At 36.6% G+C, this 27,264-nt stretch overlaps 3 protein-coding genes across 4 annotated transcripts in view; all 3 read left to right on the forward strand.

Moving 5' to 3' along the window:
• The window catches only part of LOC124444110 (vacuolar protein sorting-associated protein 13D-like), a 31,753-nt gene extending 17,222 nt beyond the window's left edge, over nucleotides 1-14,531 (forward strand). Inside the window, 36 exon segments of the mRNA XM_046994696.1 lie at nucleotides 322-439; nucleotides 521-591; nucleotides 795-1,031; nucleotides 1,120-1,248; nucleotides 1,251-1,318; nucleotides 1,396-1,509; nucleotides 1,843-1,984; nucleotides 2,149-2,359; nucleotides 2,461-2,671; nucleotides 2,972-3,160; nucleotides 3,268-3,334; nucleotides 3,337-3,433; nucleotides 3,556-3,609; nucleotides 3,732-3,809; nucleotides 4,661-4,805; nucleotides 4,885-4,982; nucleotides 5,059-5,136; nucleotides 5,497-5,690; nucleotides 5,799-5,958; nucleotides 6,124-6,235; nucleotides 7,732-7,965; nucleotides 8,699-8,768; nucleotides 8,915-9,078; nucleotides 9,505-9,708; nucleotides 9,772-9,831; nucleotides 9,998-10,144; nucleotides 10,447-10,592; nucleotides 11,091-11,272; nucleotides 11,818-11,891; nucleotides 12,177-12,344; nucleotides 12,475-12,684; nucleotides 12,767-12,794; nucleotides 12,797-13,022; nucleotides 13,415-13,581; nucleotides 13,673-13,755; nucleotides 13,988-14,531. Of these exon segments, the coding sequence (XP_046850652.1) occupies nucleotides 322-439; nucleotides 521-591; nucleotides 795-1,031; nucleotides 1,120-1,248; nucleotides 1,251-1,318; nucleotides 1,396-1,509; nucleotides 1,843-1,984; nucleotides 2,149-2,359; nucleotides 2,461-2,671; nucleotides 2,972-3,160; nucleotides 3,268-3,334; nucleotides 3,337-3,433; nucleotides 3,556-3,609; nucleotides 3,732-3,809; nucleotides 4,661-4,805; nucleotides 4,885-4,982; nucleotides 5,059-5,136; nucleotides 5,497-5,690; nucleotides 5,799-5,958; nucleotides 6,124-6,235; nucleotides 7,732-7,965; nucleotides 8,699-8,768; nucleotides 8,915-9,078; nucleotides 9,505-9,708; nucleotides 9,772-9,831; nucleotides 9,998-10,144; nucleotides 10,447-10,592; nucleotides 11,091-11,272; nucleotides 11,818-11,891; nucleotides 12,177-12,344; nucleotides 12,475-12,684; nucleotides 12,767-12,794; nucleotides 12,797-13,022; nucleotides 13,415-13,581; nucleotides 13,673-13,755; nucleotides 13,988-14,074 (4,823 nt within the window). The 3' untranslated portion in view covers nucleotides 14,075-14,531.
• A 91-nt stretch (nucleotides 14,532-14,622) lies between these two features.
• Nucleotides 14,623-19,797, forward strand: LOC124444104 (probable 28S rRNA (cytosine-C(5))-methyltransferase). The gene is made up of 19 exons (XM_046994684.1): nucleotides 14,623-15,108; nucleotides 15,368-15,425; nucleotides 15,506-15,570; nucleotides 15,651-15,715; nucleotides 16,005-16,088; nucleotides 16,195-16,250; nucleotides 16,403-16,488; nucleotides 16,623-16,716; nucleotides 16,933-17,038; nucleotides 17,447-17,536; nucleotides 17,635-17,722; nucleotides 17,806-17,946; nucleotides 18,029-18,118; nucleotides 18,198-18,247; nucleotides 18,359-18,448; nucleotides 18,523-18,645; nucleotides 18,730-18,827; nucleotides 19,141-19,271; nucleotides 19,587-19,797. Exons 1-19 carry the CDS (start codon nucleotides 15,018-15,020, stop codon nucleotides 19,688-19,690), a joined length of 1,710 nt encoding a protein of 569 aa, XP_046850640.1. The 5' UTR covers nucleotides 14,623-15,017; the 3' UTR covers nucleotides 19,691-19,797.
• A 90-nt stretch (nucleotides 19,798-19,887) lies between these two features.
• Nucleotides 19,888-27,155, forward strand: LOC124444103 (RISC-loading complex subunit tarbp2-like). Of its 2 annotated transcripts, XM_046994683.1 has the most exons (11): nucleotides 21,825-21,950; nucleotides 22,282-22,633; nucleotides 22,963-23,124; nucleotides 23,382-23,522; nucleotides 23,773-23,910; nucleotides 24,131-24,340; nucleotides 24,461-24,717; nucleotides 25,051-25,402; nucleotides 25,738-25,899; nucleotides 26,085-26,225; nucleotides 26,412-27,155. In XM_046994683.1, exons 4-11 carry the CDS (start codon nucleotides 23,382-23,384, stop codon nucleotides 26,820-26,822), a joined length of 1,812 nt encoding a protein of 603 aa, XP_046850639.1. In that variant the 5' UTR covers nucleotides 21,825-21,950; nucleotides 22,282-22,633; nucleotides 22,963-23,124; the 3' UTR covers nucleotides 26,823-27,155. The 2 variants fall into 2 exon arrangements, with proteins under 2 accessions (XP_046850637.1, XP_046850639.1); XM_046994681.1 differs by lacking the exons at nucleotides 21,825-21,950; nucleotides 22,282-22,633; nucleotides 22,963-23,124; nucleotides 23,382-23,522 and adding exons at nucleotides 19,888-20,420; nucleotides 20,674-20,820.
• The last annotated feature ends 109 nt before the right edge of the window (nucleotides 27,156-27,264 follow it).

The following is a 27,264-nucleotide window of genomic DNA, read 5'->3' on the forward strand; positions in this document are numbered from 1 at the left end:
AATAAGATTAATTGGATCGGTTTTAATTGCAAAGTTCTGATTTGAAACTGCTTTCTGCCTGTTAAAACTTTTCACCTTTCAAGTGTTGAAAAGAACTTCTTCATTTCTCTTGTTTACCAAGGATCAAGTATCTGGCTATAACAACTGAATATTCACCTCACGAATATATAAATTTATAACTGTCTTCAGTCAATCGCTGTATTATCAGGAAACATGGCTGGATCAATCATCTAGTGAATGCTATCTTTAATTTTTCATAATTAAAGATGTTAATGCAGATTCTAAGCAAACATCTGTATGTGTTTCTTACGTTATTTTCAGATCTATATTTTTGGAATGAGATTAGCGGCACTAGTGACAGTTCGGCTCAGTGTTCAGTTATAGCTGACTACTACAACCGCGCCGTCTCGGGTTGGGAACCGCTTATTGAGCCGTGGAAGTAAGTAGACTATTCAGTTTCCTCTGTAAAGCTCCTGTGGACCTCCTTAAATGACGAGAGCTCTTTCTGACTATTTCGTAGGTGTCAAATTCATTGGCAGAAGCAAAGAAAGTCTTTTACAACGCCGGATAATTTGTTGGTGAAAATTGATGGTACGTAGACAGTGTTGGTAATGAGGAAACGCGATCTTCCACTGGCTAATGTTCATCTAGAGTGATATAGTTTCATGATGTGTCTTCACCGGAAGTGATGTAATGCTAAGACGTAATCTTCACTTGTTGAGACGTAATCTTTCCGAAGTTGTATACTGCTATATTATTCTATTCACAGATTCTTTTGTTATGTTTTTTTAAAGCTGCTGATCGCTTGGACTTGAACATTACTAGCTCTCTTATCTCGATGATTCAAAATACTTTAAAGAACTGGTCTGAAGATTACTATGGCTCAGACATCTTCGATATGAACTCCAGCAGTAAATCCAGTTCGGTCCATCACGATCGTGATACGTTGTCGAGCTCGGCCGAGTCCCTCGCAGCAGCTCCTTTCAGGAAGCGAGCGCCTTTTATACCATTCTTACTTCGTAATGAGACAGGTACACGAATGGCTTGTGGGCTAAATTGTTGACGAACACAGAAGCGGATATCAAATTGCCTATACTGACTCAAATATTTTTAATTCAGGTTGTTTGTTGCACTTTGCAACGGTAACGTCTTCACCTTCAAAGGTTGTTATGACAACCACTGGTTTGGTATTTTCCGGACGTCTGAACGACTCAAACTTCAGTGATTCGTCCAAAAAACTATCCGAATGGCGGAAATTGCTACCGGGGAAGAGGCCCCCTTCGAGTTTAAGCAATCCAGAGAGAAGCAACGACACAAGGTAAACAAACATTTCTTTCTCTAGTTTGGGTGCAGCATAGTCCAACTGTGGTTTACTTTTTTCCATAATGATCATAGGAAACACACGAACTAAAGGTTCACCAGCTTGTTGTGCATTTGGAAGGCTGGGAACAAGCATCTCCAGTCTCTGTAGATAAAGTTGGCGCGTTCTTTCGAAAACTCATGCCAATGGTAAGCGCAATAATAACAATACCTCATTTTAGGAAAAAAGTTTCCTTTGCAAGTGTCTTTGACAGATCATCATGTCTTTCTATGAAAAAAACTTGTCATAAAACATACTCCTTTTACTAACTTATGGCCTCTGCTCACTTAGTATGAAAAATCTTGTTTGATCTGAAACCTTTTTTTATCAGTTTACTACCCTAACATTTGCTTGTTGTACACACTTTAAAGCACGATGTACTTTAGTTCGAATTGGTCTTGTTTCTTGTTATTCACTTTCTGAAAAACGAAAACACGTGTTGTCTTTAGATTGGTGATAAAAGAGTTAAATTATTTTAATAGGTAGAAAGCCTAGATCCTGCGAGAGTCGTATTTGACATCAAACTTGAGAGAGGCGTGCAGAAAGTCGTCACTGTTAAGTCTGCGTTAGTTCTAAAGAACAAGACGGACACAACGCTTAATGTGAAGTTGGAATTACCAAAAGGTACCTTGTCAAACAAAGCAACTTTGATAAGTAAAGTCTTACGACATTCAAACAGACCTTGTTCAAACTTTAAATCATATAAAAATCCTGTATAAAACATTGGCTTGAATGGTTTGTGACATTCTCTTCTTAATATTAATTTGCTATTATTTGCTTTCTTTTAGGAGAAATGAATCTTCCTTCTTTGGCACCGCAATCTGACTTTGCAATACCGCTGTCCTATGTACAGTCTCCCATCTTCGTTCGCCCAGATGACAAAATGACGTCGTTTTCCACCAATCATCTTAAGTGGAAGGATCTCAAAGAAAACTTTGAAGAAACTGGTTATTTTATTCATTGTCCAGCCTCATCTACCACAAACGGCAAAAGCTACAGGTTTGATTAGTTTATAAAATTCACCAATTCAAAATTATATTTACTTGCTAAGTTTTGAACAACGCGTCTGGCTTGTTTCCAACGCATATGCCTCTCTCTAGATTTTGTGTTTCCGTGCAAAGAGATGGTTTCCCTTTTGAAAATACTCCTGTTGAAAAGGGCAGCTATGATTTTGTCCAACCTGCACACACCCTCACAATCCTACCTCCAATCGTGCTGGTCAATCTACTTCCTATTGATCTTTCCTACTGCATTCGTGCTTACGCTATAAGAGGAAACATCAAACCTGGACATTTTTCACCTGTGTACAAGGTAAAGTGAAAGTTTAGTCATTACATCAATTAAGACTGTTAGGCGCTTGAGTTGATTCATTCAGACATGAACTATAAAATAATCTGAGAGGAACTGCCTTAAGTCAAACCCCACACATTGGTGCTGTGCTTTCATATGTCTATTCCAAGGGATCTTATGCTTCGAGAACTTAAGTATGCTGTTATTTTTAATTGAGTTAGCAAAGCCCTACAATTTTATTTTTTTCTTACTGACATTCTCAAGAAGCTTTCCTGACTATTTCTGTTATCTCTAACATTTTTTCTTTTATTACATTGGCAGGTGGACGGATCTTCTTCGCTCTCATTCACATTTTCCTTGGAAAATTTCCCACACAGTGAGGTTTTGGAAATCCCCGAATTAACAAGAGATACAGATTCAATGATACGTCATGTAGTTTTGAAGGATACGGAGAATAGAAGACTGAAGCTGAACGCCAAAATTGAACTTCGTCCTGGACTGTCTGTGAAGGTTGTATTTGTGTTTTAGTCTGGAAGGTCTGGGAATGAAAATAGCTCTTTCAATAACGTTTATATTCAACGTTTTCAGATCATTGTTTATTTATACTTTCTTTCTAGATATCTGTCTTTGCCTCGTTTTGGTTGGTTAATGACACAGGTATCCCATTGATATTTAAACAAGAAGGGTTTCAATTGAAATGGCTGGACAGTATGAAGAACATGAGATGGCTAGAAGTCTTGCTCCATTATTGTTTTCGTTCAGTGAAGGCGATGGGTCGTTTAGGTAATCTAGCCAATCAGAGTGGTTTGATAGTTTTGTGGTAATATTTCAAAATTACTTTCGGTATGATAAAAATATCATTATGAACGAACTACAGGAGTGAGTTTGTACGTTTGATTGTTTAGATGTCAAATGAGAATTGGAAAAGGGCAACATAATGATGTAGGAAAGCCAGTCTGGTGAGAAAGATGTTCTAAATATAAATTGTATTATTTGACCGACAATAAGAATTTTTTGTTATCGTTTCAGCTCTGTATTATTTGACTTAGGTATTGGATGTTGAACATGTTTCTTTCTTCAGGTGTACGCCTTTTTCACTCGAACATCCACGCGAGTTTGCGCGTATTCACACAAGACAGCCCGATCGTAGGCCTGACATGTAAGCCAATACTGAATCTAGTACGATGTAGAATACTAGGCAAACAATTTTACTTCAACGTAGAAACGTTTTTCGAGCAGAAAACAATCATGAAGTTTACACAGTATTGTGTATTTGTAACATCTTGATATATTTTTTGACCTCCTAGTTGGTAAATAACATAAATTTATTAAAATCTAAACACAAAGTCTTAAAGTAAATTTCATTTCAGAGAAACAGATAAAAGGTCTAGTACTCGGTCAACTGGCCGAATTAAAAAAACATCCAAAACCTTGAGTCGTAAACTGCACTATGTTGTTCGGGGAGGCTGTTCGTTTCACATAAACAATCATGGAATGTCCAAACCTGAAACGGACGCAGGAATAAGTCTAACTACCGCTAAAATATGGTAAATCGCCATTAAACTATCTAATCCAAACATATTAAACATCAATTTACATTAATCTTCATTTAAACTCTACTCAAAAATATCATCATTAAACATGATAAATATTGTTTAAATTTTGCTTAAAAGACCTTTAAAAATCAATCAACTTTTCTGCATGAAGAATTTTGGCACTTCCGGCCATCTTCAGTGACTTTGGAAACTTCTGTATAACTTTAATGTATTATGTATAAAATAAGTATGGTGAATTGGCTGGACTATGTTGCAATATACATCCCTATCTACAATTATTACTTTGATTTATTCATGTACATATAGTGGTGAAAGAAAAAACTGTGGTCGTACACTCGAAGAAAGTTTTGAATTTGCAAAATTGATTTAGTTTTCTGGTCGAAAAATAATGTGCTTTTGTTTGCAACCCCTGGTCAGCTAATGTTGTGTTCTTGATATAAATGCACCTGTATAGGGTTTATGATGTTGGGGTCGATGTGAGATTTGGTGAAGGTCGTTTTCACGATACGAGAATTGTAACGTTTGCCCCTCGCTATCAGTTTGAAAATCGCAGTTCTCATAACTTGGCGTTTCAACAAAGACATTTCGTTCGTGAACAAGTATTGCGACTTTTCTACCATCAAATTTGTTCATTTGTACATTGTTTTTATACTGTACTTGCCAATCTTGCTTACGTAGGCAACGAATAATCCTAAAGGAACCCTTACGTCCCCTCCCGGAGCTCAAGTGGTCTGGCATTGGGAGAGAACTGATCTCGATCAATTGCTATGTATTAGGTGAATGATATAATCAATCATTTTTTTCTTACTGACCTTATCTGTCGTATGTTGATGGTTTCTTCCTAATTTTTAGACTGAATGACATTCCTGACTGCCGATGGTCTGGAGGATTTAGGATTGACCGCGATGATTCATCTCATATTAGTATGAGGTTAGTATGTACGATAGATGTATGGGGTATTGAGGAACTTGGGGATGGCTATGTGTAGTGTGTATGAGGATAGGTGGATGACTTAGGAGACGCCACTAAGTAGCCCTTATGTGTAGGCTATGTCTTGGTGCATTGTGTCTGCTATGATTTGTCGTCTGTTGTGTTGTTTTCTCAATTAGTTCATGCAAATTTAAATGGATCGGGTTAGGATATTTAGGGTTATTTAGTTAAATATTTGGAGGTAGACGTATTGGATATAAGAAAGTGTACATAATGTTTTTTTCATTTAAAACTAGACCAATCCTGCCTAGTAATTTCTTTATTATAACCACCAATCTCGTCACTTCTTTTCTTCAATAGATGTTTAAATGGTTCGTTACTTTTCATTCGAGCTGAAATGATGTTAAAAGGAGCAGTATTTCACATCGTGTTCACAGATGCTCACGAATTACCCCCTCCTTATCGCATTGACAACATGTCTGAGGTTCCCATTCTATTTTATCAAAGCAGAACTGAGGATTACCAGAGAGGTCTTCTACAGCCAAAACAATCTGGTTTGTATAAATTGATTACTAAATTGATTACACTTGTATTTTCTCAAGATATATGTTTGCCTCCCCTCTCCCCTCGCTCAAATTATCATTCATACAATTTATTCTTAGTGCCATATGCTTGGGATGAGCCCACTCTGAAAGGAGAGCTGACCTGCGGTATTGTCAACGACGGTTCTTTCATTCATTTTTCATTGGACAAACTTGGAGAGAAAGACAAACTTTATTACTATAATGCCATATACATTGCTTTTACTCATACATTAAACAAGTAAGCGAAAAATTTTTTCTTCCTATTTTACTTAAGTCACTTCCATATTCTTGTTTTCGCCTTAGTTTCAATCTCAGTTATATACCATTAGTAAGTTTTATACACACCCTGCAATTTTGGTCATTTTATGTAATTTTCGTATCATCATTAGCATTATTTCTTTAGGTCAGATGGCTCCACGACAGGTTCATTTCAGATGAAGCCTCTGAACTCAGCAGACACAAATGAACTTGTCTTAGACGTGCCGCAGGGAAAGGCTGTGATTCTTAATAAAAAGGTTTGATTTGTTCATTTTATGTATGAGGAGCCTTTCGTTCATCACGAGAGAGTTATACGAGAGTTACATTGTAAAAGATAACAACTAAAAAACGCATAAACATGTTTAGAGTTGGTTTAAATTATAAGTCAAAAAGGCAAAAGTTTTTTGAACCTTTGCAGTATCCTTGGATGTTCTAGTTTCTTTTATGAGAAGAATTCTTGTAAAGGAAAAAACTAATTTTGAAAACAAAAATCGGTCCATGCCTCCCGATACCCCGAGATAACTATGTTAATCAAGGGAACCAGATAATCCTTGTGTGCCATGAAGCCCATGGATGGTTTTCTCGTGATACATGAGAAGCAGTAAACGAGAGAGTTAAATAAAAAGAAATGAACCAATAAAAATTGTATAAAACATGTTTAAGGTTGTCTTAAATTATAAGTGTCAAAAAAGGCACAGTATCAGAAGATGTTAATTGAAACATTGCTTAGTTTATTTTATAAACAAAAGATAAAATTCGAAAGCAAAAAAAACCCGTTTTCGGGCCATGAAAGCGTAAGGCACTAGAACGCCGCATGTTAACGTTTCGGTAGGAGATTTCGGCCCCTCCACGCTATCCTACTTGGGAGATGCCAATAGCAAGCTTCCGCCCATCAGACCCAGAGATCACCTGCGATAGGCTTTGCTCAGTGTACGCAGGGAGAGTGCGGTCGCCACCGAAGTGTGGGCCCCTAACCACTGCATACATATCACACCCAGCTTCCACTGCTAGTTGACATCTACTATATGAAGTTTTAGCTTTATATATATATACACAAATTCAAAGGCTTACGAAAGTTGTGGTATGATTGACATCGTTACTGCGCATGCCCAGATGATTTCTTTGATAATTTGCGACTAAGTGAGTTAATTACCACAAATGTAGTGCAAGTATATGTAACTAGCTGTTGTCATGACTATGAACAATTGGTTTAGTTGACTGCGCATGCTCGAGCGCATGCGCAGATGATTTCTCTATTAAATTGCGACTAAGTGAGCTATTTACTCTAAAATTGGTGCTAGTAGATCCAGTTGGTCGTTGTCTTGACTATGAACTCGAACAATTGCTCAAGCGGACTGCGCATGCGCAGATGATTTCTCTATTATATTGTTACTAAGCATGCTATTTACTTTAAAATCGAACTAGTAGATGCAGTTGGTCGTTGCCATGACTGTGAAAAAATTGTCAAGTCCGACTGCGCATGATTGAGAAGACTGCGCATGCGCAGATAGTTTCTCTAGCAAATAACGAAAGCGAGCAATTTACTCCAAAATTTGTGCTATTAGATCTAGTTGGTTGTTGTCTTGACTATGAAATCGAAAAATTGGTCAAGCGGAAGGTGCCTTCTTGAACGAACTGCGCATGCGCATATGATTTACTTGAAAATTTGTGACTGAGCAAGCTATTTACTTTATAATCATCCAGAAAATAGTCTTCTTCATCTTCTTTTACACCCCTTATTTCCTTGCTGTAGGAGCCGTACAAGAGAACTCAACTTTGGAGAATGACTTCATCTGGAATATTATTCAATGAGGGCTCATCGCCATCGTATGATCCTCTGAAACCTTCGTCGTCAAGTGCTGGTTTTGTGTTAGATGTTGATCAAGCTAATCCCATTTCGTTTGTACGAAGCCAGAAGAATTTACTCTTGGTTGTAAATAAATTGAGTCCACAAAGGAAAGCTTTTCAAACATGGTCATTTACTGAGGTAGGGTCTGTATTTGTTTACTGAAGTAGGGTTAGTGGTTATTTACTGAGGTAGGTCTGTGGTTGTTTACTGAGGTAGGGTATGTATTTGCTTACTGAAGTAGGGTCTGTGGTTATTTACTGAGGTAGAGTGTGGGGTTATTTACTGAGGTAGAGTCTGTGGTTATTTACTGAGGTAGAGTGTGTGGTTATTTACTGAGGTAGGGTCTGTAGTTATTTACTGAAGTGGGGTCTGTGGTTATTTACTGAGGTAGAGTCTGTGGTTATTTACTTAGGTAGGGTCTGTGGTTATTTACTGAGGTAGGGTCTGTGGTTATTTACTGAGGTAGAGTCGGTGGTTATTTACTTAGGTAGAGTCTGTGGTTATTTACTGAGGTAGAGTCTGTGGTTATTTACTGAGGTAGAGTCTGTGGTTATTTACTGAGGAAGGATCTGTGGTTATTTACTGAGGTAGAGTCGGTGGTTATTTACTTAGGTAGAGTCTGTGGTTATTTACTGAGGTAGAGTCTGTGGTTATTTACTGAGGTAGGGTCTGTGGTTATTTACTGAGGTAGAGTCTGTGGTTATTTACTGAGGTAGGGTCTGTGGTTGTTTACTGAGGAAGGATCAGTAGTTATTACACAGAAAGACGTAGTACGAATGATTAGCTATATATATATACATACCCGATCAAAACTGATATCCCACATGAAGGTCTGGTATTTATACTTTTAACTTTGTTTTCAAATTTTCAGGATGGTCGGATGAAAAATAAAATCGAAGATTACTTTGTGAGTTGCAAGCCTGGTTTGGGCTTGTTTCAAGGTGCGAATCAAAAACGACCTCGGTTCCCCCTTCCACTTCTTTCTTTTCTTCTTTTCCATCATTTCTCCGGTGATTAGACGTTTAGTTCTCTCCTCTCTCCCAGGCTCCCCTTCTTCATGCTCACGAACATTTATTTTCCACTTTAGGTGTTGATGCACTGCTGTGTCACTCTCCAAAGTCATCAAATGTGATGCTTAAAGAACAACAGATCATGGTGGAAAAACTAAGACCAGGCTCCGGCATGCTTTTAGTCAAAGTTCTTGCTGACGGCCCGACCAGGGTTGTTCGAATTTCTGATGTCAAAAACGAGGTTTGCAAGCTATTGATAAATTGAAGTAACAAAACGACTTTTCAATCACATGATTAGTGAGTATAATGTGTACTTAAAATCGCTGTTCACGACAAATGGTCAAAATAACAGTATTTACAGTATTTATGTTCTCACTCAATTGCCAAATCATCTTTTTTGTATGTCATGTTGTCTTTTTTGTACGTCATGTTGTCTTTTTGTACGTCATGTTGTCTTTTTGTACGTCATGTTGTCTTTTTGTACGTCATGTTGTCTTTTTTGTACGTCATGTTGTCTTTTTGTACGTCATGTTGTCTTTTTGTATGTCATGTTTTCTTTTTGCGCCACTAATCTCAGTCCTAAAAGACATTTATTAACTCTTTCTATTCATTATAGTCTCATTTTGTTAGAAAAAAACCATTTTACCCAACTCTTTGTGTATTTTAGGGAGTCGATGTACCACTCAATAAAGATTGGATGTTTGTTGATCGGCGAGGAGGCCTGAGGCAGACGGTGGTGACATCAGACATTTCCAATAATCCTGCCAACGAAACAATCGAAATTCAAATGCGTCTAGCCGGTGGAATAGGGATATCCTTGATCAATGGGGTCCCAGAGGAACTTGTGTTTGCTACATTTAATCCAATAGAGGCGAGTATTTTAATTAATATATGTATAGTGGATAAACGTAAATTAAATACTTTTGCATTTCAGATGGACTTTGTGAATAGTAGATTATTGCGTTCGTTTGATCTCAAGATTGGAAATGTTCAGGTTTGTTTTCTTCACTGCATTAATATGAAATTAAACAAAAACGTGTAGCAGAAGCTGCAATGAAAACATTGGGCAATTGGAACTTGTTGTTCCACAATAAATGTAATCATTTGCTGATGCGAAAACCGTTCTTGCAAATCACCCTCATTGTGTCTTTCTTAATTAGATTGACGACCAGCTTCATCTTACTCAATATCCTGTCATGCTTTTCGTCACCCCATCATCGAGAGAAGAATCGTCAAGCGATGCGTCTGCTGTACGTATCTCTGCGACCAACGAACCGACTAGCCTAAAGAACTGTGAAATATTCAAGGTTGGTGAAGTCGAGTTATGATGACTTAAGTGGTGAACATATTCTGCCATGTTTCTTTTCCACTTTTACTTTTTTTCTCCACCATTTATTTGTACTTTACTATTTATGTGTACTTCACAATTTATTTCTACACCACCATCCATTTCTACACCACCATCCATTTTTACACCATCATCCATTTTTACACCACCATCCATTTTTACTCCACCATTCGTTTATACTCCACCTTACACTTCTACTCTACGATGCATTTCCATTCTAATCTCTAAGTAAATTATCTTGATTTTCTTTATTTTATGCAGAATCTTTATGTATGTTTACGTAAGTTGACGCTTCAAGTCGACGAGAAGTTATTTTTCAAACTACTGCAGTTTTTTGGTTGGGTTTACAATGAGGATGACGTCACACTCAGTCAGGACTCTGAAAATCTTGGAATTGAAGCTCACAGGTATAAATACAAATGTGTGAAAACTTATTATGTTAATTTTGCTTTCTTTCAAAGCCATCATCTTCATTTTCAACACGTACTCCAGTAAGCACTTTCTTAACCGCCCGTTTAACAATTAAAGTAAATGCTTTGAACCCGGGAGTATCGTTACATGTTTGTAAATGATGATCGTCCAGGTTGGTATAGTCCTGAGAAGGACTGTTTTTGTTGTTGTTGACTGACGTTTCGACAACCTTAGCGGTAGTCATCTTCAGAGTCAAATGATGATGACATTTGACTTTTTGACTCTGAAGATGACTACCGCTAAGGTTGTCGAAACGTTAGTCAACAACAACAAAAACAGTCTATCTCAGGACTATACCAACCTGGACGATCATCATTTACAAACACGTTTAACAATTATTTGTGTAATGAGTAATTGTTTTAGCCCCTAGTTGAAGGACACCAACCAGGCGCTTTTATATCGTGTAAGGATTATTTTGAAAATATATTTTCTAGAACATCTTCGTCTGTGTCATCCTCCAGTCTTAAACGATATTATTTTGAAAAATTTCTCTTCGACGCCGTACAACTCAGAGTGTCTGTGGCCACCGTTACGCGATTGCCCGAGGACTTAAAACTTATTAAATCATCATTGAGACTTATTTTGGTCCGTTTGCAAGGAGCTGTCGTTGATTTAGGTGGGTTGGCTAAACTTTGTGTGGCATCTTAACTTTTTGTGAAAATTTATTTAGAAGTTTAGAATGTGAAATATGTGAAGATGTTTCATGTGTTTGTTTTGTGAAAAATTGGAAGCATGCTTACGTCATTTGTTGAACATGTCTTCGTAGATTGAAGTTCATCCATCCATCCATTCATTCATTCATTCATTCATTCATTCATTCATTCATTCATTCATTCATTCATTCATTCATTCATTTTCATTCGTTCATTCGTTCATTCATTCATTCATTCATTCATTCGTTCATTCATTCCTTCCCTTCATTCATTCATTCTTCATTCATTCATTCATTAATTCACTTAATTTTTTTTTATTTAAAAATGCCATCGAGCATTTCTTCAAAAAATTAATTGTTAGTTTGTAGTAGACACACATGAGATATTTGCATCGATAAACATGATCAAACCTTAACCACTCTTATATTTTAGCAGTTGGATGTTTTCTATTGTTGATATCGTGTTTCGTGTCTTGTATTCATTCGTAGTCGTTTTTGTATCTTTGCAGAGTCATTTTCAAGAAGTCATGCCTTTGATACAAGGACGGCACTGCTTGATGCCCTTTCCAAACATTATTCTGAGGTTAGTGCTTTATTTCAACTTCGTATAATTTTCCTCTTCAGTCGTTTTCATCGTGATGACAATTGATCTCAGGTCCTCCTTTGTCCATCGTTGTCCTTTCATGTACCCAGTAATGTAGTAAGGAGGAAGGAGGCATAAAATATTTGCATGATACACTCTTTTGAAACTCTGGAATGCCTCAATGAAAATTTGTGTTGTCCTTTCTATAAATGACCTTGATGGTTTAGTTTGAACTTCTGTATTTCTTCGAGTAATTCTTTCAGTAATTTCCCATTGTTTTGCCAGGAATTAAGAGGTCAGGCTCCATTCATACTCGCTTCTGTCGACTTTCTTGGTAACCCTATGGGACTTTTTAATGACGTGTCAAGTGGCCTTGAGGGACTAGTTAGACGGGGTAATGTTGGTGGACTATTCAGGAATCTTGCCCATGGTCTGTCGGATTCAGCTGCAAAGGTAATTATAAAGTATTCATGTTCATCCATTGCTCATAGGCAGACTGAATATCTTGTGTTCTTTTTGTTAAGGTTTAGCACATGTTTCATAAATCTATGCAAAGATTTGAAAGTTTTGATTTCTTTTTAAGCTTACTGGCTCCCTCTCGGACGGTCTGTGGTCGGCCAGCTCTGACTCCAAGTCGTTAGAAAGTCGAGAAGCGATGAAAGCCGAACGTCAAGGTCAGAGCAGTGGAGATCATCTTGTGGCTGGGTTCAAAGGATTGGGCATGGGTCTTGTGGGTGGTTTTACCAGTATCGTCACTCAACCGATTGAAGGAGCCAATGAGAAGGGTGTCCCTGTGAGTACTTATTGTAGTGTGCTCTTTTAGTACCCTGCATTCAGTCATCTTTCTATTGATTTCATTTGCAATACTTCCATAGGGCTTTTTTCAAGGTATTGGTAAGGGAATTTTGGGACGTTTGCCAAGCCAACTGCTGGTGTCCTTGATCTAGCCTCTGGTGTCTCGGCTGCAGTACGTGGCTCAGCTACGAGAAGTTCTCGTCTTTACCAACCTAAGCGTGTTCGCTCCATAAGGAACTGCTTCGGTCCAGGTGGAGCCATTCCAAGATATTCAAAAACAAATGCTGAAGGACAATCGATAGTGTTGAAATTGAATGAAAACAACATGGATGAAAAGTGAGGAATGCAATACTTTAAAACAAAATATTCTAATGCTGACTAATATGAAATACTCTACCTGGATAGTCTAATGCTGACTTCTCTATACCACTGTACATGGGTAGTCTAATGCTGAATTCTGTATACTACTATACATGGTTAGCCTAATGTTGACTTCTCTATACTACTGTACATGGTTAGTCTAATGCTGACTTCTCTATGCCACTGTACATGGGTGGTCTAATGCTGACTTCTCTATACTATTCTACATTTATAAACACACTATTTCATATATACGTACATATTACTTTATGATGATCCTTTATGCGTGAAACAAAACATATGTACATTGTTACAAACTGCACGCACATACACACACACGTTTCATGTTCAATTGTTATTCACCTCAGGTTTATCACATCAGAGTCTGTGCGCACTGATATCGATGGCAGAGTAAAAGTGCTTCTCACGAACGAGAAAGTTTATTTTGTTAAAACAAGTGGTGTGCCATCTCCTGAATCTATCCTTGTTTGCTTGAAGTTTGATGACGTCATAGATTGTCGTCATTTGAAAAACGGTTAGAAAGATGAATGGGATATCATTTTATTTTATTGATTGTGTCAAATGTGAAATGTGAAGAACTTTATTACGCGTACATTTTTTTTCAGACACGACTGATTACGTCGAGTTAACGAGAAAAAATTCCGAACCACCTGTCAGAGTTCGCTGCGAAGCGGCCTCGGCTCAAAAGGTATATGTTTTATAGCAATGTAACTACAAGAAGTTTTGTTTTAGAGCAATGTAACTACAAGAAGTTTTTGAAAAATCTTTTTGTTGACATAAAAACTAGTCTACAGACCCCCTATATCTTTTTGCTCGATAAGGTTGTGTTTGAATTCTGCAATATTCAGCTTTGGACGAGATTAGGAATGATTTCATTACAGAAGAACCATAGAAAACTAAACTTTTACTCCTTTTTGCAGCTTGTTCAAAAGATCAACTACGCCAAGAGTCTTTTTCATGAGGTGAAACACAAGGTGATCGTGAAGTCAAAGTCAAGTGTCACGTGATAGGCAGGTGGATTCTTTCTTTAACTGCATGATCGTGATTTCAAAGTCAAGTGTCACGTGATAGGCAGGTGGATTCTTTCTTTAACTGCATAAATGGTATCATGATAATGAAAAAGGAAAAGTCAATCTTAGAAACCAGTTTGTGTGCAGTGGCTTGAGCAGCACTATGAAGCCACGACATCCTGACGGTTGAAAAGGATCTGTTTGAACAAAATAGAATATTTATATATATTATATCATGAAGATTACCGTTTCTTTATGATAAGTTTTTCATTGTAATTTGTACAAATTTATAAATTTCTACATAAACCAATGACAATATTTAAGTTGAACAATGCCAAAAAGTTCAACACTGCTAAGGTATTTTGATTATAACATATTTTCTTCTGTAAATTTGTGTAGTTCATTGTCAATATTCAGAACACGATCTTCACAATGATATCAATCTTATATAACATATGTGCATAACTGTGTTTCTTTTACACGAAAGCAACCTTGGTGTAGACTGTAGAGCTTGCTATATAATTTAGTAAGAGCACAATAGTCATAAAACATGTAAAATACACGACAAATTTCTTTAGAGCAAACAAGTTTCGTAATACTTTATGCCATATTCAGTTTGATAAAGAATTTTCTGTTACACATTTTGTTCACCGTATCAACATTCACTTTGCACTGAAGATGGCATAAAGAAAGGCCGAAACATGTTTGCTCTAAAGAACCTTGCTATACAACTTGAAAAATCGTCACATAATTTTTAATATTATTCCTAAGCTTGCCTCAAATGCGGCAGGTCTCTTTGACAACCCTGGATGCGTGCGAGTGAGGTTGGAGAACATGTTATACACTATACGGAAATTACACAAAGTATTGACCAATTAAAGGTGAAACACATGGCTGACTTGTAAACTTCTTTCCTTGAATAATCTCAACATAAATTTCAATGGGTAGAAAAAGGGAGTTAAGTGAACTGGGAAAGCGAGGTCCTGGAAAAAAGGCAAAGATTCAGCCTCCTCCAGAAATATTTTCTCAAGGTATATTGTCTGTTGTATACGTGTTTTTATGGCTGCCATAATGTTGACGAATGATTGATCATGTGTCGATGTGTGGATTTATCGTCTTGTGAAGACATTTGTTTTGTGGAAATGATTTATAGAATTATTTGACCCTAGCCTTTGCTTGTAGATGTAGCTCCGGGCGAATTTAGATTAGGGAAATGCAGTATTTGCATAAGTATTCTCATTGTTCAGCCTCTGCAGTGTTATTCCATCAAATATTTTTGTCTATTCGTAGATAAAGCAACAAAAACAAACAAACATGAGAAGAAGAAAAAGCAGCCAGGAAGAAAAACGTGAGATTCTCTATTGCAAGAAGTTTGCTTATTGTTCTATCAATTCTGTACCTGCCTATATATATAAATGATATCTTCAGCAAACAAAATACTAAAGAGAAGATGAAGTTGGAGAAAAACATGAACTTATTTGAGGACGGCAGTGGTATTATAATATTTCCTCACCTTCCATAAATTTCCCATATTTTACATTAAACTTGATGATGACATTTCTTAATTTCATAGAGGATGATGGGATTGATCTGGGTGATGATGATTTTCTCAATTCTGAAGAACAAGAAGAAAGTACAGTGAGTGTTTAATAACATTCAACATACATAAAGTTCGGTACATAAAATTTTATGCAATATGTGTTGTTCAATTACCAACAACTTTGTTCAACATTGTCATAGAAGATTCACAGTAAACAATGTTGTGCTACACTTAAGTTGTTGATAGTTGTCTACAAAACATCTGTAGTAAAATTTATACCAAACTATGTTCAAATAGGTTCAGTGCAATATTTTTATTTGTCCAGTTCGACAAAACTCGATGATCTTGTTGTGCAGTCATTAGTGTTTTGTTTGTAATTCATAACAGCCAGCAGATGAGTTTGGTCTTGAATTAGACAGCGATGGTTTGTCGGATGACCAAGATAATTATGAAGATCATGAAGATGACCAGGTAATGTTTTCAGTTCACCATTTATTTGTGTTTATGTTTTATTGTGCTGCAATCTCCTTAGATAATCAAAAATTATTATATTTTGATTTCACATGATCTCCTACAGTTAATGGCCATTGAGAAAAAGTCTCGAAAGTTGGACAAGAAACTTAAAGAAAACAGGTAATGTGATCCTGAAAGAGTGTGATCCTGGAAGAGTGTGATCCTGAAAGAGTGTGATCCTGAAAGAGTGTGATCCTGAAAGAGTGTGATCCCTAGACTCTTGTCAATATCAGTGATTTGCATCTAAAGTTTTATGTTTTAATCCTGTTTAGAATCTTGGGTGATGAGGAACTTCAGACAAATATTGCCGAAAAACATGTGTTTATACTTCCTAGCGGACAAGAAATTGAAAAAGAATATATCCTTAATTGAAAAATTTTACTTATATATTGTGTAGATGTAAAGTAGTTTAGCTCTATAGATATGTTTTTCAAATGGGCAAAGCAACTTGTTCCTTGATTTAGTTGTTTAAGATCCTTGACTCTAGAAAACTGCTCGAACCCCCGGATATAACATTGATACATCAAAGAATTTGTGAAAACATTAGCGCGCTGAACGATTTCAAGAAGTGTAGAGAACCTGGCAGGTTTGTCCGTCTACAATACCATGCATGAGGTGAACGTTTTGTAGATATCAATTATTATCTACTTCCAATTCCATTATTGTGTTAGCATTAAAGCAACCTGAGAATTTGCCCGTCGAAATCTGTCCCAGCTATTCCCAGGCCCTTTGCTTGATCCACCTAATTGAGATAAGTTGGTATATGTAATATAATTGTACTTGTTTTTTCGCCTAACTTTAGAAGTCGTAAAGAATACGTTGACTTGTTAAGAAATGATCTGATGAACTACTACAGTTACAGTGAATTCATGATCAATAAACTCATCGATATTTTTCCGCTTTCGGAGGTAAATTTTTGTATTTTTACTCTTTGACTGAGACAAGGCATCACCTAAATTGAGTCTTGTGTTCAACAATGTTTTTTGCCTCTGAAGGCATTTTGACTCTGAAGATGACTACCGCTAAGGTTGTCGAAACGTCAGTCAACAACAACAAAAACAGTCCTTCTCAGGACTATACCAACCTGGACGATCTACATTTACAAACATATACGGCTAACCTGCCGTTTTACTCCTCATTTGAATCTGAAGATGACTACCGCTAAGGTTGTCGAAACGTCAGTCAACAACAAGAAAAACAGTCCTTCTCAGGACTATACTAACCTGGACGATCTACATTTACGAAAATGTTTTTTGCATCAATCTTAAAAAATATGTTTGCTCATTTAGCTTTCTATTTTCTGTTTTCTTGAAAAGCTTTTGGAATTCCTGGAAGCAAATGAAGTCCAACGGCCAGTCACTATTCGTACTAACACGTTGAAATGTCGTCGACGTGATTTGGCACAGGTTGAATTGTCTCGTACAATGCCATTGTTTCTTGTCGTGCCGTTCAAACTTTCACGGGTTTTGGCAGTGTGTAGTAAAATGGTTTACGTATTTTGCAGGCTTTGATTAGTCGTGGAGTCAATCTTGATCCTATTGGAAAATGGTCCAAAGTTGGATTGGTTGTGTACGACTCATCTGTTCCAATTGGTGTGTTTTAATCTAAAAAACATTAGTGTTTAATTTTGTCTCAGCACTTGCAAATGATAATGAATAAATATGTTCATCTTAAGGTGCTACACCTGAATATCTTGGGGGCCATTACATGTTACAAGGTGCTTCGTCTTTGATGCCCGTAATGGCGCTTGCCCCTCAAGATAACGAGCGAATTCTTGATATGTGTGCTGCACCTGGAGGCAAAACATCTTACATAGGTTTTTAAATTCATTTTGAGCTGTTGAAAGGGAGTATACACTTGACGTTGACGATCGAAAAATCATTTTTAATGTGTACAAGGTGCTTTGATGAAGAATTCTGGAAATATAGTTGCAAATGATCAAAATAAAGACAGATTGAAAGCATTAGTTGGAAATCTACACAGACTAGGTAAGTGTATGAGATGATTGTATAAAATCAAGATGACTTTATCGATTTACTGGAGTTTGTTTTTCTGCCAATTCTACAGGAGTGAACAACACATTAGTGTGTAACTATGATGGAAGATTATTTCCTAAGGTACGTTTATGGTGTAATGGACGATGTGCTTCGTATTTGCTTCGTATTTGCTTCGTATTTGCTTCGTATTTGCTAACGTTTTTGTGTGTTGTTGTTTCATACATGAAATAGATTATGGGTGGCTTTGATCGTGTTCTCATTGATGCTCCCTGTAGCGGAACTGGAGTCATATCCAAGGATAAATCTGTTAAAACAAACAAGGTAAAGCGATTGACGTGTATAGAGCTAGGTAACAATATTTCTTTGCAAGAATCTTGCATTGAACTTATTTTTAGGATGAAAAAGACATTCAACGTTGCTCACACTTACAAAAGGAACTGATTCTTGCTGCCATAGATTCCGTTGACGCACAATCGTCATCGGGAGGCTATATATGTTATTCTACGTGTTCTATATTGGTGAGTAGGAAGATTATGATGTATTTCGGTATCACTTCTGAAAATCAGATTTCTTGTGTTGCATTTTGTTGAATTGCTTTTAAGGTCGAAGAAAATGAATGTGTTGTTGAGTATGCCTTAAATAAACGACACGTTAAACTGGTTGAAACTGGTTTGGACATTGGTAACGAAGGTTTTACGAAGTAAGTACGACCAAACGAGAACAGAAAGCAAAGTGTGTCTCTCTTACTGCCTTAATGACGGTAACCGTACGACTGTTTTAACCGACTAGTTTCTTCAGCAAAAATATTTTAAGCTATAACTAAAGTTAGTAAGAAGTTTCATAGTTGCTCGTGGAAAAGACCTCTGATCAAATTAATTCAATGGACTGTTTTATTTCTGTCATTTAACCTTAAATGGTCCTAAATATAGTGTATGATACTGTATAGTGCTGTGTGATACTCTGTGATACAGTGTGATGTAACTAATGATTTTTTCGTTTCACTCAATTCCAAGGTTTCGCGGTCGTCATTTCCACGGAACGATGAAATTAACTCGAAGATTCTACCCCCATGTTCATAATATGGATGGATTTTTTGTTGCGAAACTAAAGAAATTTTCCAACAGCATTCCGCAGACACTTGCTGGTGAGATACTAAAAAATGTATAGTTTTATGTATAGTTAATGTATAGTTTTGTATAGTTTTATGTATACAAAAGTTTTATGTATATAGTTTTATGTAAAGTAATGTATAGTTAATGTATAGTTTTATGCACGTTGTAGGATAACCAGGGTGCATTGTAGCAATATCCTTAAAATACCTATATGTACAGTTATCAATACTTAGGTACCTGCGTGTAAATGCTAAATTTTTAGTTTTTCGACGCATTGATTTTCGATCCTTATATTTTTATCGTCTGTTAATTACAAGTGGAGATATAAAAATTTATTTTCAAAATAGAGGTTACAAATGATCACCATAGTATGGACGACAGAGCGAAAAGTTCTGATGAAACAAAGAATGATAAATCAAGCAAAAAGAACAAGAAGAGCAAGAAAAAATAAAAATTAACAATTGCTTCGAAGAGGGATTTTTAACTCTTTAGAGATGTACGAATTGATTGTATTTAATAGAATTACGTCTCAAATAAAATGTTTATATTCATATAGTATTACAATTGCAATGCATGCTTTCATTTGAAGTAAAATAAAGTATCGCTCTGGATAGCATTTGAAATTTCGATTCCTTCTATTTCGAATCCTTCAATTCGATGGCATTCTGTGAGTCTCTAAACAAAATGCGCGAAGTTTTATATTAAAATGTTGAGTATGCTTCTGTAAATGTCGATTTAGAATGGCCCATAGAACTCTGAATCGTGAACAAGCGCGAGAATTTTTGAGAAATTTGAAAACAGATGACAAGACACCAGTAAGCCTTGTTATGGAGCTAGCCACCCAGTTGGGAATGGCGGCCGACTTCGAGGAGGCAAAAGACTTTCTATGGCCGAATACACCATTCAAGAATATTGTTAAACTTGGCGATTTACAAGCAGTTGGTTTTGCTGGAAGTAAAAAAAAAGCAAAGCAGAATTCGGCAAAGAAATTGATTAAACTTATCGAAAGTGAAAGTAAAGACCCTCTAACAAATGGGAGCTCCCCTGAGACACCATCAAATAGAAACACCATTGGAGAGCTGCAAAATCTTGCTGTTAGCAGAAAATGGTCACCGCCTGTGTATGAATTTTGTGAGCCGACTGGTTTACCACATTCCAAATCATTCACCTGTCATGTGAAGGTATTTTGACCATAGTTTGCCATTTTGATCAAATGTTACTTGTAATGTTTTGTAGAACTGTCTTAATCTTGAGTATCTGAATGATATTTGATCTTGTGGTAGTACAAAGGGAACACATATGTTCAAGAATTGACATGTTCATCATGTTAATAGATCTTAATTGCAAAATATGGAAGATTATTTGTATTACCATTGATAAGCATCTTGTGGTTGTTTTCCTATCATTTAAATGTTAAGTTTCCTTTTTCCTCTGATCTGTCTGATGACTGACCTTCATTGCACTGGAGTGGGATCAAGTAAGAAGGCTGCAAAGAAACAAGCAGCAGAAATTATGTTGAAGCTTCTACATGGATATGGTGATGATGATGAAGGATATGGTTGTGATGAAGTTGATATTGGGGTAAAACAAAACATGTATTCTGTAAATTTCAAAGATTGTGTAGTGGACAGGTCATTAATGGCCAGTAATTACTCCAAAAGCATTGTTTTAGTACCCTAGCAAGTGTGCTATTGCAAGTTTTTTTGTTTGTTTGTGTAATGATTGTTTAGTTTTCATCACATATCAATTTGATTATTTTATGACAGACCGAATTGTCCAAAAAATCGCCTTCATCATCAAACACTCAATCATCACCAGAGATTTTGAATGATCCTGATTTGGAGGAGTGTAACTCAAGCAGTTCTGAAATATCAACGCTTTCCTCAGAACCAAATGTTACCAAGGCATGCAAAGATAATTTAGTCTATGACAATTCTTCAATTATTAAACTTGAAAGTTTGAGCAACAGTCAACACTTTAAAAGCGAATTTATTCCATTGCCAAATAAAAGCAAGAGAGGTTTCCATCAAGTATTTCTTAAATTGACTTTTGACTCTGGCGAAAGTTAACTATCCCATTGTTAAATCTATGCAGAGATTTAAAAGTTTTTGATTTCTTTTTCAGCTTACTGGCTCCCTCTCGGACGTTCTGTGGTCGGTCAGCTCTGATTCCAAGTCGTTAGAAAGTCGAGAAGCGATGAAAGCCAAACGTCAACATCAGAGCAGTGGAGATCATCTTGTGGCTGGGATCATAGGATTGGGCATGGGTCTTATGGGTGGTCTTACCAGTATTATCACTCAACCGATTGAAGGAGCCATTGAGAAGGGTGTCCCTGTGAGTACTTCATGTAAAGTAAACTTTTTGAGAGGTCTATAGTGTTGGATTGTAGTGTGCTCTTTTAATACCCTGCATTCAGTCATCTTTCTACTGATTTCATTTGCAATACTTCCATAGGGCTTTTTTCAAGGTATTGGTAAGGGAATTTTAGGAACGTTTGCCAAGCCAACTGCTGGCATCTTTGATCTAATCTCTGGTGTCTCAGCTGCAGTACGTGGCTCAGATACGAGAAGTTCCCGTCTTTAATAACCTAAACATGTTCGCTCCATAAGGAACTGCTTCGGTCCAGGTGGAGCCATTCCAAGATATTCAAAAACAAATGCTGAAGGACAATCGATAGTGTTGAAATTAAATGAAAACAACATGGATGAAAAGTGAGAAATGCAATACTTTAAAGCAAAATATTCTAATGCTGACTAATATGAAATACTCTACATGGTTAGTCTAATGCTGACTTTTCTATACTACACTATATGGGCAGTCTAATGCTGACTTTTCTATACTACTCTCCATACATGGGCATTAATAGAAATACGTCTCAAATTGCAATGCCTGCTTTCATTTGAAGTAAAATGAAGTATCGCTCTGAATATAATACGAAATTTCGAACCCTTCGATTCAAGATGGCATGCTGTCAGTCTCTAACCAAAATGCGCGAAATTTTATATTAAAATATTGAGTATGCTTCTGTAAATGTCGATTTAGAATGACCCATAGAACTCTGAATCGTGAACGAGCGCGAGAATTTTTGAGAAATTTGAAAACAGACGACAAGACGCCAGTAAGCGTTGTCATGGAGCTAGCCACCCAGTTGGGAATGGTAGCCGTCTTCAAGGAGGCAAAAGACTTGCTATGGTCGAATACACCATTCAAGAATATTGTTAAACTTGGCGATTGACAAGCAGTTGGTGTTGCTGGAAGTAAAAAAGAAGCAAAGCAGAATTCGGCAAGGAAATTGATTAAACTTATCAAAAATAAAAGTAAAGACCCTCTAACAAATCCTACATCAAATTCTACGAAAGTGAAAACACCTGGGGAAAGTCCATTTTTATCACCGGTGAGTTAGCAGAAAGTTGAAGACAGTTGAGCAAATTAAAGACTTAGGATTACATCTTTCTATATTGGATATTGACATTGCTCGTCCAAGTTTTAAGATTTACGTTAACACCAGTTTTTTTTAGTTTTTAATGCTCGGAAATCAAATTGCATCGTTCAAAACCATACCTGCATATGTCACCGTATGTCTGTATCATTGCATTCCATAATTTTTGTGTACATGACGTAGTAGAACATTATTTACCGGTAAAAACCACGAAGGAAGAGTATCTCTATATTAAGAGATGTTGTATCACATTAGGCTTTGATATTCTCAACAAACTTCTTCAGATATCATCGGCAACTGGGAGCTCCCCTGAGACACCATCTGATAGAAACACTATTGGAGAGTTGCAAAATCTTGCTGTTAGCAGAAAATGGTCACCGCCTGTGTATAAATTTTGTGAGCCGACTGGTTTACCACATTCCAAAATATTCACCTGTCATGTGAAGGTATTTACACCATAGTTTGCCATTTTGATCAAATGTTACTTGTAATGTTTTGTAGAACTGTCTTAATCTTGAGTATCTGAATGATATTTGATCTTGTGGTAGTACAAAGGGAATGCATATGTTTAAGAATTGACATGTTCATCATGTTAATAGATCTTAATTGCAAAATATGGGAAGATTATTTGTATTACCATTGATAAGCATCTTGTGGTTGTTTTCCTATCATTTAAATGTTAAGTTTCCTTTTTCCTCTGAAGATGATGTCTGACCTTCAATGCACTGGAGTGGGATCAAGTAAGAAGGCTGCAAAGAAACAAGCAGCAGAGAAAATATTGGATCTTCTACATGGATATGGTGATGATGATGAAGGATATGGTTGTGATGAAGTTGATATTGGGGTAAAACAAAACATGTTTTATGAATGTTGTAGTGGACAACATTTACAGTAAACATGTTTTGAAACGTGTTTAACAAAACATGTTTACTGTAAATTTCAAAGATTGTGTAGTGGACAGGTCATTAATGGCCAGTAATTACTCCAAAAGCATTGTTTTAGTACCCTAGCAAATGTGCTATTGCAAGTTTTTTTTTGTTTGTGTAATGATTGTTTAGTTTTCATCACATATCAATTTGATTATTTTATGACAGACGCTGTTGTTCAACAAATCGCCTTCATCATCAAACACTCAATCATCACCCGAGATTTTGAATGATTCTGCTTTGGAGGAGTATAACTCAAGCAGTTCTGAAATATCGACGCTTTCCTCTGAACCTAATGTTACCAAGGCATGCAAAGATAATATAGTCTATGACAATTCTTCAATTATTAAACTTGAAAGTTTGAGCAATAGTCAATACTTAAAAAGCGAATTTATTCCATTGCCAAGTAAAAGCAAGAGAGGTTTCTATCAAGTATTTCTTAAATTGACTTTTGACTCTGGCCAAAGTTAACTATTCCATTGTTAAACACATGCAAAGATTTGAAAGTTTTTGATTTCTTTTTAAGCTTACTGGCTCCCTCTCGGACAGTCTGTGGTCGGCCAGCTCTGACTCCAAGTCGTTAGAAAGTCGAGAAGCGATGAAAGCCGAACGTCAATGTCAGAGCAGTGGAGATCATCTCGTGGCTGGGATCAAAGGATTGGGCATGGGTTTTATGGGTGATCTTACCAGTATCGTCACTCAACCGACTGAAGGAGCCAATGAGAAGGGTGTCCCTGTGAGTACTTCATGTAAAGTAAACTTTTTGAGAGGTCTATGGTGTTGGATTGTAGTGTGCTCTTTTAATACCCTGCATTCAGTCATCTTTCTTTTGATTTCATTTGCAATACTTCCATAGGGCTTTTTTCAAGGTATTGGTAAGGGAATTTTGGGAACGTATGCCAAGCCAACTGCTGACATCCTTGATCTAGCCTCTGGTGTCTCGGCTGCAGTACATGGCTCAGCTAGGAGAAGTTCTTGTGTTTACCAACCTAAACATGTTTGCTCCATAAGGAACTGCTTCGGTCCAGGTGGAGCCATTCCAAGATATTCAAAAACAAATGCTGAAGGACAATCGATAGTGATGAAATTGAATGAAAACAACATGGATAAAAAGTGAGAAATGCAATACTTTAGAATAAAATATTCTAATGCTGACTAATATGAAATACTCTACATGGGTAGCCTAATGCTGAGGTCTCTGTACAACTGTACATGGGGAGCCTAATGCTGACTTCTCTGTACAACTCTCCATACATGGGCATTAATAGAATTACGTCTCAAATTGCAATGCATGCTTTCATTTGAAGTAAAATGAAGTATCGCCCTGGATAGCATTCGAAATTTCGAATCCCCTTCGATACAAGATGGCATGCTGTCAGTCTCTAACCAAAATGCCCGAAGTTTTATACTAAAATATTGAGTATGCCTCTGTAAATTTCGATTTAGAATGGCCCATAGAACTCTGAATCGTGAACGAGCGCGAGAATTTTTGAGAAATTTGAAAACAGATGACAAGACGCCAGTAAGCCTTGTTATGGAGCTAGCCACCCAGATGGGAATGGTAGCCGATTTCAAAGAGGCAAAAGACTTGATATGGTCGAATACACCATTCAAGAATATTGTTAAACTTGGCGATTTACAAGCAGTTGGTGTTGCTGGAAGTAAAAAAGAAGCAAAGCAGAATTCGGCATGGAAATTGATTAAACTTATCGAAAGTGAAAGTAAAGACCCTCTAACAAATCCTACACCAAATTCTACGAAAGTGAAAACACCTGGGGAAAGTCCATTTTTATCACCGGTGAGTTATCAGAAAGTTAAGGACAGTTGAGCAAATTAAGGACTTAGGATTACATCTTTCTATATTGGATTTTGACATTGCTCGTCCAAGTTTTAAGACTTACGTTAACACCAGTTTTTTTAGTTTTTAATGCTCGGAAATCAAATTGCATCGTTCAAAACCATACCTGCATATGTCACCGTATGTCTGTATCATTGCATTCCATAATTTTTGTGTACATGACATGGTAGTTAGAAAATATTTACCCATAAAAACCACGAAGGAAGAGTATCTCTATATTAAGAGATGTTGTATCACATTAGGCTTTGATATTACTTCTCAACAAACTTCTTCAGATATCATTGGCAACTGGGAGCTCCCCTGAGACACCATCAAATAGAAACACTATTGGAGAGCTGCAAAATCTTGCTGCTAGCAGAAAATGGTCACTGCCTGTGTATGAATTTTGTGAGCCGACTGGTTTAGCACATTCCAAAACATTCACCTGTCTTGTGAAGGTATCTGAATGATATTTGATCTTATGTTAGTACAAAGGGAACACATATGTTCAAGAATTGACATGTTCATCATGTTAATAGATCTTAATTGCAAAATATGGGAAGATTATTTGTATTACCATTGATAAGCATCTTGTGGCTGTTTTCCTATCATTTAAATGTTAAGTTTCCTTTTTCCTCTGAAGATGATGTCTGACCTTCAATGCACTGGAGTGGGATCAAGTAAGAAGGCTGCAAAAAAACAAGCAGCAGAAAAAATGTTGGATCTTCTACATGGATATGGTGATGATGATGAAGGATATGGTTGTGATGAAGTTGATATTGGGGTAAAACAAAACATGTTTAAATTAGTAAATTTCAAAGATTGCGTAGTGGACAGGTCATTAATGGCCAGCAATTACTCCAAAAGCATTGTTTTAGTACCCTAGCAAATGTGCTATTGCAAGTTTTTGTTTGTTTGTGTAATGATTGTTTAGTTTTCATCACATATCAATTTGATTATTTTTTGACAGACGCTGTTGTCCAACAAATCGCCTTCATCATCAAACACTCAATCATCACCAGAGATTTTGAATGATTCTGATTTGGAGGACTATAACTCAAGCGGTTCTGAAATATCAACGCTTTCCTCTGAACCAAATGTTACCAATGCATGCAAAGATAATTTACTCTATGACAATTATTCAATCATTAAACTTGAAAGTTTGAGGAACAGTCAACACTTTAAAAGTGAATTTATTCCATTGCCAAGTAAAAGCAAGAAAGGTTTCCATCAAGTATTTCTTAAATTGACTTTTGACTCTGGCCAAGTTAACTATCCCATTGTTACTCATGGTTCTGGTGAAACTGAACAAATTGCAAAGTCTAGAGCAGCTGAGCGTGCTTATCAACATCTCCAATTACTGATGAAGGTGCCACACTAAATATATCTGGAAAGTACTGCTTTGAAAGGTTTTCTGTTAGAGAGAAGTTTGAACAATTTAATGACAAAGATATCCGCCCGACGTATTGTAAAAACTTATCTCAGGTGATAAAAATATTGGTAGTTATAGATTTTATCATTTAAAAGTAAATGTTGTTTTGGTCAGAGAAATTTTAAAACAACATACTAGTTATTTCAGTAATATCTTTCCCATGGAAATGAAGACCTTATACAACCTGTTAACGACCCAACCCATGCGCTCATCCGCCCATGTTCCATTTTATATGTATTAAAGTCGTATTCTTCAAAGTAAATATCATATATTTTTGCCCTATGCGTGGTTGTGAATGTAATGTACCATTATTTCTAATTATAAATGAAAGAATTTGTATTCTGAAAGAACTTCATGGAGAGAACTTGAGCAAACTTATCTAAAAAGACGT

This window comes from Xenia sp. Carnegie-2017, unplaced genomic scaffold (assembly GCF_021976095.1).
Source record: "Xenia sp. Carnegie-2017 unplaced genomic scaffold, XeniaSp_v1 HiC_scaffold_21, whole genome shotgun sequence".
NCBI lineage: Eukaryota > Metazoa > Cnidaria > Anthozoa > Malacalcyonacea > Xeniidae > Xenia > Xenia sp. Carnegie-2017.

Coding starts and splice junctions, on each gene's coding strand:
- LOC124444104 (XM_046994684.1), top strand. CDS start 15,018: ATGGGTAGAAAAAGGGAGTTAAGTGAACTGGGAAAGCGAGGTCCTGGA. Junction 17,039..17,446: donor ATATTTTTCCGCTTTCGGAG/GTAAATTTTTGT, acceptor TTTCTTGAAAAG/CTTTTGGAATTCCTGGAAGC. Junction 17,537..17,634: donor GTCGACGTGATTTGGCACAG/GTTGAATTGTCT, acceptor CGTATTTTGCAG/GCTTTGATTAGTCGTGGAGT.
- LOC124444103 (XM_046994681.1), top strand. CDS start 19,980: ATGGCCCATAGAACTCTGAATCGTGAACAAGCGCGAGAATTTTTGAGA. Junction 23,911..24,130: donor CTGAACCTAATGTTACCAAG/GCATGCAAAGAT, acceptor TTTCTTTTTAAG/CTTACTGGCTCCCTCTCGGA. Junction 24,341..24,460: donor CCAATGAGAAGGGTGTCCCT/GTGAGTACTTCA, acceptor ATACTTCCATAG/GGCTTTTTTCAAGGTATTGG.